The following is an 11,935-nucleotide window of genomic DNA, read 5'->3' on the forward strand; positions in this document are numbered from 1 at the left end:
AGGACTACTGGTGGACTGCATCACTGCTCTGGATTTAAACAGACATTGGTGCAGCATCACAGAACCCCAGTAGCCCTATCCCCTGCAGGACATGCATTCCATTGTTAGGATGCAGCCACTGTTTTTTGGGGCGCTCCTCCTTATGCCATGGTGAACATTCTGAGGATGTTTTTGGGGGGGCTCCTTTTGCCATGGTGATCATTCTGAGGATGTTTTTGGGGGGGCTCCTTATGCCATGGTGAACATTCTGAGGATGTTTTTGGGGGGGCTCCTTATGCCATGGTGAACATTCTGAGGATGTTTTTGGGGGGGGCTCCTTTTGCCATGGTGAACATTCTGAGGATGTTTTTTGCTGCAGGTTCTCCTGTTAATACAGTCATCCATCAGACATAAAGAGGTGACATTTTGCCATTACAACCCCAAGGATAAACCTAATGATCATGAGGAAAGAATTCAAGGAGAAACGTAACGTTTCTGGTGATTTATATAGTCATAATTCAGGGAGATACAGCATCTCGATGTCAACAGAACTTCCTTCAGAAAGTATTCATACCCCTTGAAATATTCCACATTTTGTGTTACAGCCTTAATTTGAGATGGATTAAATATACAGTACCAGTCACAATTTGACACCTACTCATTCCAGGGTTTTTCTTTATTTCTACTATTTTCTACATTGTAGAATAATAGTGAAGACATCAAAACTATGAAATAACACATGGAATCATGTAGTAACCAAAAATATTATAAAAACAAGAATATAAAATCAAAAATATATTTTGATTTGTGTACCATTTTGGTTACTAAATTATTCCATGTGTTATTTCATAGTTTTGATGTCTTCACTATTCTACAATGTAGAAAATAGTAATAAATAAAGAAACCCTTGAGTGAGTAGGTGTCAACTTTTGACTGGTGTACTGTACAGTATATATTTTTCTCACCTGTCTCTTTCTGGATAAGTCTCAAAGAGCTTTCCACACCTGGAATGTGCATCATTTTATTATTTTCAAAATTCTTCAAGCTCTGTCAAATTGGTTGTTGAACATTGCTCGACAACCATTTTCAGCTCTTGCCATTGATTTTCAAGGAGATTTAAGTCAAAACTGTAACTCGGACACTCAGGAATATTCCCTTGGTAAGAAACGCCTTCTGTTGAGGTTATTGTCCTACTGAAAGGTGAATTCATCTCCCAGTGTCTGGTGGAAAGCAAGACAACAAAGTTTTCCACTAGGGGTTTGCCTGTGCTTAGCTCCATTCCTTAAATATTTTATCCTGAAACTATTACAAGCATACCCACAACATGATGCAGCCACCACTGTTTGAAAATATGGAGAGTGGTACTCCAGTAATGTATTTGCCCCAAACATAACATTTTTTTCAGGACAAAAAGTTAATTGCTTTGCCACATTTTTTGCAGTAATACTTTAGTGCCTAATTGCAAACTGGATGCATGTTTTGGAATATTTTTATTCTGTACAGGCTTCCTTTTCATTCTGTTAATTCAGTTAGTATTGTGGAGTAACTACAATATTGTTGATCCGTCCTCAGTTTTCTATCACAACCATTTAAACTCAAACTGTTTTAAAGTCACTATTGGCCTCATGGTGAAATCTCTGGCTGGTTTCCTTCCTCTCCGGCAACTGAGTTAAGGACACCTGTATCTTTGTTGTGACTGGGTGTATTGATACACCATCCAAAGTGTAATAACATCATCATGCTCAAAGGGATATTCAATGTCTGCTTTTTTATTTTTACCCATCTACCAATAGGTGCCCCTCTTCGTGAGGCATTGGGGAAACCTCCCTGGTCTTTGTGGTTGAATCTGTTTGAAATTCACTGCTTGACTGAGGGACCTTTTTTATAGATAATTTATGTGTGGGGTACAGAGATGAAGTAGTCATTCAAAATAACATTAAACACTATTATTGCACACAGAGTGCGTCCATGCAATTTATTGTTACTTGTTAAGCACATCTTTACTCCTGAACTTATTTAGGCATGCCATAACAAAGGCCTTGAATACTCATTGACTCAAGACATGTCAGTGTTTAGATTTTTTATGAAATGTGTAAAAACAAATATATATATTTAAACATAATTCATTATGGGGTATAGGCCAGTGATTTTTTTTATTTTTATCTTTATTTAACTGGGCAAGTCAGTTAAGAAGAAATTCTTATTTTCAATGACGGCCTAGGAACAGTGGGTTAACTGCCTGATCAGGGGCAGAATGACAGATTTGTACCTTGTCAGCTCGGGGATTTGAACTTGCAACCTTCCGGTTACTAGTCCAACGCTCTAACCACTAGACTACCCTGCCGACAAATCATAATGGATTACCATTTTAAATTAAGGCCGTAACACAACATGTGGAAAGAGTCAAGAGGTGTGAATACTTTCTAAAGGCACTGTACATGCGCTCCAGTCCCTATGGAAAACATGGTTTCCATTGTAACTCCACAGAATATCACAACTACTGACTCCACTGTAGTTTCCACAATAATTGTGGACAACTGTCACATCAAGGACATCATAGACGGGACTCTAAAACTGACATTAAAGTCTAATGGAAACCTTTGTTGTGAAATAAAGGTTGTGATGTCTGTTTATAGCACTTCTCAAAATGTGGTCTCACTGATCTGTCTTTAGCAGCACATGCATGGAGCCTCAGATTAACTAGTGCATCTCTGGCTTGGCAGGTTACTCCAGAATCGATCGATCTAGATGGTGTACGTTATATTATTTATGATAATTATGCTTTTGGACTGTTTTAATCCATGCTTACCGTTTCAGCAGGCTAGATTTGTGGAGCAGGTATAGAAGAGTTCAAATGAGGGTGCGATGAGCGACCTAACCTAAGGATAATCGCGAGAGATGTGCAGGGGGCAGCTGTATTCTCTTAACTCCAGGATGTTGTGGCGTAGAAAGCAGAGGGGGAGCCGCTCTGTTCAGGTAGCGCTGTTCTCCAGAACACCTGATTTATATATGAGCCCAGGCTATGTGACGTCAGAGCAGGGAGGGGAGGTGCACTCCTCAGCCGCAATGCAGTACAGCACACACACCCACATAATGAGATCCTCACACCTCATCTTCCTCACCTCCGCTGTGCTTCTTTTCATACCACCTCAGTTGGTGTTCCGTTCAGAACTGTTCCTTTCTTCATAGTGTGTATAATGACATGTACAGTTGAAGTCTGAGGTTTACATACACCTTAGCCAAATACATATAAACTCAGTTTTCACAATTCCTGACATTTAATCCTCGTAAAAAATTCCCTGTCGTAGGTCAGGTAGGATCACCCCTTTATTTTAAGAATGTGAAATGTCAGAATAATGGAAGAGAATAATTTATTTCTTTCATCACATTCCCAGTGGGTCAGAAGTTTACATACACTCAATTAGTATTTGGTAGCCTTGGGTTAAATGTTTCAGGGAGCCTTCCACAAGCTTCCCACAATAAGTTGGGTGAATTTTAGCCCATTTCTCCATTCAGAGCTGGTGTAACTGAGTCAGGTTTGTAGGCCTTGCTCGCACACACTTTTTCAGTTCTGCCCACTCATTTTCTATAGGCTTGAGGACATGGCTTTGTGATGGCCACTCCAATACCATGATTTTGTTGTCCTTAAGCCATTTTGCCACAACTTTAGAAGTATGCTTGGGGTTATTGTCCATTTGGAAGATCCATTTGCGACCAAGCTTTAACATCCTGACTGATGTCTTGAGATGTTGCTTCAATATATCCACATAATTTTCTTGCCTCATGATGCCATCTATTTTGTGAAGTGCACCAGTCCCTCTTGCAGCAAAGCACCCCCACAACATGATGATGCCACCCCCATGCTTCACGATTGGGATGGTGTTCTTCAGCTTGCAAGCCTCCCCCTTTTTCCTCCAAACATAACGATGGTCAGTATGGCCAAACAGTACTCTTTGTTTTCATCAGAAAGCACGATCTTTGTCTTCATGTGCAGTTGCAAACCGGCCTTTCAGGTTACGTCGATATAGGACTTGTTTTACTGTGGATAAAGATACTTTTGTGCCGGTTTCCTCCAGAATCTTCACAAGGTCCTTTGCTGTTGTTCTTGGATTGATTTGCACTTTTCGCACCAAAGTATGTAGTATCTCTAGGAGACAGAACATGTCTCCTTCCTGAGCAGTATGATGGCTGCGTGGTCCCATGGTGTTTATACTTGCGTACTATTGTTTGTACAGATGATCGTGGTACCTTCAGCCGTTCGGACATTGCTCCTAAGGATGAACCAGACTTGTGGAGGTCTGATTTCTTTTGACGTTCCCATGATGTCAAGCAAAGGCACTGAGTTTGAAGGTAGGCCTTGAAATAGGTACACCTCCAATTGACTCAATTATGTAAATTAGCCTATCAGAAGCTTCTAAAGCCATGACATAATTCTCTGGGATTTTCCAAGCTCTTTAAAGGCACAGTCAACTTAGTGTATGTAAACTTCTGACCCACTGGAATTGTGATAAGTGAAATAATATGTTAACAATTGTTGGAAAAATTACTCATGCCTAAAGTAGATGTCCTAACCAACTTGCCAAACTAGTGTTTGTTAACAAGAAATTTGTGGAGTGGTTGAAAAACGAGTTTCAATGACCCCAACCTAAGTTCTGACTTCAATTGTACATGAGAGGAACGAGACGGAAGCGATATAATTTGTCGTCTAGTACCTCAGTACTATACCAGTAAATTATCTATTTTAACAAGCCATTTTTTTCTAACTGGACACACTCACTGGTTGAATCAATGTTTCCACACCATTTCAATGAAATTACATTGAACCAATGTGGAATAGTCTTTGCCCAGGTCAGGTCGAGACCATCACTGAGGCAATCAGTATATTTCACACCAGAGTATATTTTAGAATTAGAATTATATAATAATAATAACAAACAGAAATTGTTCAGTTTGAACATTTTATTAGTTACATCAGTTTGTATTGCATATTCTCAGCAGTTTATACATGGCACAGTCATCCCTGACTTCAGAGTTCTCCTCCCTGACCTAGCTAACCACAGCACAGTGACTCAGCATAACCATCAGACAGGGAGCTGTTTAAGGTGCACAATGAGCGGGTTCATAGTCTCTTTGCTTTTTATAGTCAATATAATATACTAATTTATATCGTCATAAATATACACATACAGTACAATATATTCACCTGACACAATCTTTTATAGACATTTGTTGACATCTCTGCCCTTGAAGGCTGCAGAAGGTACATGGCCCTGTGCTGTGCTCCCAGCCAGAGTGATGTTGCTATTTTAATGCACTTGTTATTATTGTTGGAAGTCAGACACATTCAGATAGAGTTTAGAGCATTCTGCATTCTTTACAGTCATACATTAGAAGAAGCATCATATCAGGGTGGAGTACCCAGGGATTAGTAACTAGAGAAACACTATTGCTTTGCTTGTTTACTGTTTGTCTCCTACTCTGCTCTGGCCTCCCTTTACAAAGGCTTCTCAGATCTTCAGTAGCCTCCCTCCCTCCCTTCCCCCCTCCCTCCCTTCCCCCCTCCCATCCCTCCCCGATAGTTATTTTGCGTCTCTCTCTCTCTCTCTCTCTCTCTCTCTCGGCTCATAAACACCACGTTAGTGATTCACTTCATGGCTTTCTCTTTGACCTCAGTGCTGGAGGACTTTTCGTCCTTCTCTGCCTTCCCTTCCACCTTCGTATCCTTCGCCTCTTTACTGTCGGACCCTTTAGAGGCCTCCTGCTTGTCCTCCTTCACCTCCTCTTTGGGCTCTGGTTTCTTCTCTTTCTTGCTCTCTGCTTTCTCTGGTGATTCTTTGGGGGCAGGCTTCAACTCTGCCTGAGGTTTGTCGTCTGTTTTGGATGGGGCCTGTTTCTCATCTTCCTTCTTAGCAGGGGTGGGGCTCTCCTTGGCGGGGGCGGGCTTCTCCTCTGCAGGCTTTTCCAAGGCGGCGGCAGGAGGGGCAGGTGTTGGGGTCTCCTCTGGCTTGCTCTCCTTCTTGGGATCTGGTTTGTCTGCCTTCTCCTCAGCCTTCTCTTTAGGCTGGCTCCCACTCTTCTCTTTCTCCTTGGGTTCTGGCTCCTGTTTCTTCTCCTCTTTTACAGGCTGGGGTTGTTCCTTCTCTTTCTTCTCCTCCTTGGCTGGTTTGTCTTCTGCAGGGGGCTTGGCCTTCTCCTGGATGGGGGACTTGGGTTCAGGAGACTTGGGGAGGGGGACTTGGGAGTAGGGGACTTAGACTCTGGGGATTTGCTAGGGGGAGATTTAGATGGTGATTTCACAGCCAGGGATTTGAGCTGGGGAGATTTCTCCGTGGGAGATTTGGGGGCAGGAGACTTGGCGGGTGATTTGGGGAGGGGAGATTTGGCTGGGGGTGATTTGGATTCAGGGGATTTGACGGCGGGAGATTTGGGCTGGGGGGTTTTGATGGGAGACTTAGATGGAGAAGCAGCCTCCTCAGGTGACTTAGACTTCTCTTTCTCCTCACCTGACACCTCTTCCCCCTTATCCTCAGATCCTTCCTCTTCATCACCCTCTTCCTCCTCTCCTCCCTTATCCTCAGATCCTTCCCCTTCCTCCTTATCACCCTCTTCCTCCTCTCCTCCCTTATCCTCAGATCCTTCCCCTTCCTCCTTATCACCCTCTTCCTCCTCTCCTCCCTTATCCTCAGATCCTTCCCCCTCTCCTACCTCAGCTTTGGTCTCATCCTCTTCCTTTACTTCCTCTTCATTCTCTTCGCCCTTCTCTTCCTCTCCTTCCTCTGTCACCTCAGTGACCTGTGTCTCATCCGTCTGTTCCTCCAGTATGACTGTGTCTGAGAGCTCCTCCCCCTTAAGCTTAAGGTGAACGGAGGAGTAGGAGAACAGGCTTGGCCCAGATAGGAACCGAGTCTCCTCCCCTTCCAGCAACTTCCTGTTTAGGGGAAGAACATGGGAAGTACAGTTTGAGTTGGGTGTGTCAATACAGTCTCCTGTTAAAAGATACATATATATTCATTCCAAGAGCAAGGTGGTTCAGAGCCAGTCTGAACACCCTTAACCTCTCCCCCTTAACCCCTGACCCACCTGTAGGCAGCTATCTCTATATCCAGAGCCATCTTGACATTCAGCAGCTCCTGATATTCTCTCAACTGACTGGCCATCTCCCACTTAGTACTCTTCAGCTCACCGTCCAGCTGGTGGATGGTCTCCTACACACACACACACACACACACACACACACACACACACACACACACACACACACACACACACACATATATATATATGTTGGTGAGCAATGTGTGTCAGAATGAAGGAGAAAGAGAAAAGCCAGACAGATGGTCAGTCAGGCAGAGGAGTGTACCTGTAGGGAGTGGATATCCCCATGGTGTCTGTCCTCACTATCCATGCGTTGTCTCTCCAAAGACTCCTTGGTTCCTTTGAGGGTCTCCAGTTCGATGGTGCGGCTCTGCAGCTGCCGTCTATACTCGGCTATCTCCTCTTGGGCACCGCGGATTGCATCCGTGTTAGAGTGAGCTGCATCCGCCAACCGTTCCATACGCACTTCAGAAGGTGTGTGGGGGGAATAGGGTCAGAGACAGGGTGTTAGAGGTCATGGGGACGGGCTATAACCCAAAATTATAAAATAGTCTCCTGTCTTAGGACTGGCCAGGTGCCTGAATGCTTTTCTGTATTGAGCTTTAGTAAAGGTCTATCATTGAGAACACAGATCCTCTTCTCCAGGAAGGAGTGACCTTGACAGTGCCTGTCTGTCTGTCAGAGGTCTGACTCAGATACATGACACTGAACAACATATTGATGAAAATCTTGTCAAAAGAATCTTCCAATGAGTCTTGAATGAGCCATCTGTGTTTTTAGGGACCTAACACTGCTGACTCATAGTTGCCTGCGGCAGGAATGCATGATAAACAGTAATAAGATTTTCCAAACAGGACTGCAGGTGGACAGATAGTAGAAGACACGAGTTTACACCAGACAGAACACTTAGTCCTCTCCATAAAATAAACCAGTGGGCTATTTCATCACATTATTCACATCCAATACTTTTTCCAAATGCAATCATAGCCTATCATTTCATAACTATGGCGTTTGATTCGAAAGTACCCTTGTCACTGAAGGTGTCATTATAGTAATTGGTATGCACTCATAGGAGGATGCTTACGCAGGTTTAGCTGAATATATAGCTTAGAGAGTTTAAAGTAGTTCGCTTCCAATTGTGATCTTACGAGGCATCAATGTCCCAAATGGGATTGATAATAGCCTAGATGCACCACTATGTACCACTAGCCTATTTGATTGTAAAACTAAAGCGCTCCCAAATTCAGCACCATGGACAGCGAACAATGATGCGTCACCGCACGGCCACACATTATAGTCCTATACAACTATAAAACTGGCTTTCTCACGACCACTCTGGGTAAAGCCAGGTGGGTATTAAGGTGGATTGATATAAAGTTGCACCTCTCACCTTTAAACCATCCCTCTGCCTGCATTGCGCTCTTGGTCGCGTGGCCATCCAGCTGAGCGCGGATCTCCCGCAGCGCGCTCGTCACGTCCGCCTTGATCGTGTCTCGAGCCTCGAACCTCACCTGTGTACCCTGGATCTGTGCGAGCATCTCGGCCACCTCATCCTCGTGGTTCTTCTTCAGGAACGCGGCTTCTTCCTGCAGCGCGAACAGCTTCTTGTCCAGCTCCAGCCGTGCAAGCCCAGACTCATCCACATACTTGTTCATGACGCGTGCTGCGGCCTCCAGCTCCTCCCGGCTGCGTGCCTCGTCCTCGAGCCTGGTCCGCACATGCTGGATGTCCTCTTCAAGGTGGTCATGCTCCAAGAGTGTGCGTGCCTTCTCCCCGGTCAACTGCTGGACTATAACCCTCAGGTCCCCCAGCTCACGCTGATAGTGCTCTCCAACCGTAGCGCGCCCCGTCTGGCTCTGTCGCAGTGCAGCCGCTTCCTGCTCCAGATTCGAGTTAATCAGCTCGAGGTTCCGCACCTTGTCGATGTAACCGGCGAACCGGTCGTTGAGTGTCTGCAGAATCTCCTTCTCGTTCCTCCGAGTCATGTCGCCATTAAAGATTTCCAAGCTGTCGGCAGAGGCTGCATGGCTGTAGGCCGGGCGGTGGCGTTGGGAGGTCGTCCATGGCTGGGAGTGGTAGCCGGAGGAGGAGAGGGAAGCGGCGGGCCGGGCAGAGTGTCCCTGTGGTGTCCTGCGATAGGATCCGTGGCCGTAGAGGTAGTCCAGTGGGTAGCTCATCTCTAAGCCGGATGCAGACTGCGGCAGGGTGAAGAGAGATGAGCTTTTATACCGCGGGAGGAGAAACAACTCAGCAGGAACAATCTCTCTCTTTAAAGAGACATCATCTTCGCCATCGTCATCACCCCTCCTTCCTTATCACACAGACTAACCACAGAAACACCATGATACAGCGGATGATAGGCTTCTTGAATTTTCACCCAAATGTCCAATTGTATGATATTATTTACTCTTGATTTCTGAGTGCCCACAATGGGATTACGTGCCATGTTCGTTATAGTAGACCTAGGCCTATAGGCTTCAACTTTTTGAAACAAATGATGCCCACAATACCATGATCACCAAAAGAAAAATACATAGCTAATACAAGCTGGGTTTAAATTCTATGATTGGTTTGGACTAGTTTTATGTGCAGCTCTTCATTCTATTTGTCAGTGCTGTGATTACATGACAATGGAAGTGTGTGTGGTTCTGTCAGTGGGCCAGTTGTGTCCCCCAGGTGGGTTGGAGTGGATCTGCAGACTCACACTGCAGAGGTAATCCGACTGCACAGCAGCAGAAAGCGGCTCCTTCTATTTGTCTCCCCCCCCGTCTCTCGCTCTCCCTCTCGCTCACACACCTGGCTGGCCCACTGACAACTTTACACCTCATAACAGTGTGTGAGGTTTGACATGTCTTCATCATGATCCTCAGAAATGTATATAAGTTGGATGGATCAGAATGACCTCTGTCAATAACCCAGGTTATTTGAAAAATCAGACAGTGGAGAATTAAGTACGCACACACTTGCTATTTTAGTGCGGCCCTTGTAGGTGTGTCAGCTGATTTGGAAGAATGTGTCTGAGGATAATTCTGTTCCTACTACAGCACCTATTGATCAGACTCCTTCAGGCTTCACACAGCACACAGCACACACATACACATACACACACACAGCACCATGGCTGTAAATCTTAAAGGAACACCTTAAATATCTCTGTCACTGTAAAGTTTCTGCAGCCCCATTTTACACAACTTTATACCGTCATGATCTTGGATACAAAGACTGAATTGTTTCTGCACGTGTCAACATTGCACAAGCCCTTGTAATTTCTCTGTTTGTATATGGCAGGTGATCACCCTTAGACCGAGACTCATACGTTGTCATGGCCTTCTCCTCTGTGACATAAACACTCACATTGACATTTTTTGTCATTTAGCAGATGCTCTTATCCAGAGCGACTCACAGAAGCCTAGTCGGCATGTTGATTTGAATCAGCAACTCTTTGGCCCAACGCTCTTAACCGCTAGGCTATCTGCCACATATTTCTCATCACATTTATAATCACATATTTATAATCATATTTATCAGACAGAGTATCACATTTAGACCAGAAATGAACACTCCGCATGCTTCTAGTCCCAGTTACTCACTATATACAGTGCCTTCGGAAAGTATTCAGACTCCTTGACTTTTTCCTAATTTTGTTACGTTACAGCCTTATTAAAAAAAAATTAAATTAATCCTCAGCAATCTACACACAACACGCCATAATGACAAAACAAAAGCCGGTTTTTACTAATGTATTAAAAATTAAAAACAGAAATACCTTATTAAAAACAGAAATACCTTATTTACATAAGTATTCATGAGCTATGAGACTCGAAATTGAGCTCAAGTGCATCCTCTTTCCATCGATCATCCTTGAGATGTTTCTACAACTTGATTGGTGTCCACCTGTGGTAAATTCAATTGATTGGCCAGATTTGGAAAGGCACACACCTGAGAATTGTCCGTAGAGCTCCGCGACAGGTTTGTGTCGAGGCATAGATCTGGAGAAAGGTACTAAAAAATGTCTGTAGCATTGAATGCCCCCAAGAACAGTGGCCTGCATCATTATTAAATGGAAGAAATTTGGAACCACCAAGACTCTTTCCAGAGCTGGCCGCCCAACCAAACTGAGGAGTCGGGGGAGGACAACCATCTCTGCAGCACACGACCATATCAGGCCTTTATGGTAGAGTGCCCAGACGGAAGCCACTCCTCAGTAAACGGCACCTGACCGCCTGCTTGTAGTTTGTCAAAAGGCACCTAAAGACTCTCAGACCATGAGAAACAAGATTCTCTGGTCTGATGAAACCAAGATGGAACTCTTTGGCCTGAATGCGAGCGTCACGTCTGGAGGAAGCCTGGCACCATCCCTACGGTAAAGCATGCTGGTGGCACTATCATGCCGTGGGGATATTTTTCACTGGCAGGGACTGGGAGACTAGTCGGGATCGAGGCAAAGATGAACAGAGCAAAGTACAGAGAGATCCTTGATGAAAACCTGCTCCTGAGTGCTCAGGACCTCAGACCGAGGCGAAGGTTCACCTTCCAACAGGACAACGACCCTAAGCACACAGCCAAGACAACGCAGGAGTGGCTTTGGGACAAATCTCTGAATATCCTTGAGTGGCCCAGCCAGAGCCCGGACTTGAACCTGATCGAACATCTCCTGAGAGACCTGAAAATAGCCGTGCAGCAATGCTCCCCATCCAACCTGACAGAGCTTGATAGGATCTGCAGAAAAGAATGGGAGAAACTCCCGAAATACAGGTGTGCCCCAAATTCTTTTTAACTAGGCAAGTCAGTTAAGAACAAATTCTTATTTACAATGACAGCTTACTGGGGAACAGTGGGTTAACTGCCTTGTTCAGGGGCA

General features: G+C 44.6%; 1 protein-coding gene across 1 annotated transcript; it reads right to left on the bottom strand.

Annotated features, from left to right (window-relative positions):
* Positions 1-5,552: 5,552 nt before the first annotated feature.
* On the bottom strand, positions 5,553-9,256 carry LOC135542515 (neurofilament medium polypeptide-like). The gene is given in 5 exon segments (XM_064969536.1): positions 5,553-6,204; positions 6,207-6,907; positions 7,060-7,184; positions 7,340-7,539; positions 8,465-9,256. Coding segments are annotated over 5 exon segments (2,394 nt in total). The 5' UTR covers positions 9,252-9,256; the 3' UTR covers positions 5,553-5,623.
* Positions 9,257-11,935: the final 2,679 nt, after the last annotated feature.

The sequence above is a fragment of the Oncorhynchus masou genome, chromosome 1, assembly GCF_036934945.1.
Source record: "Oncorhynchus masou masou isolate Uvic2021 chromosome 1, UVic_Omas_1.1, whole genome shotgun sequence".
Classification (NCBI taxonomy): Eukaryota; Metazoa; Chordata; class Actinopteri; order Salmoniformes; family Salmonidae; genus Oncorhynchus; species Oncorhynchus masou.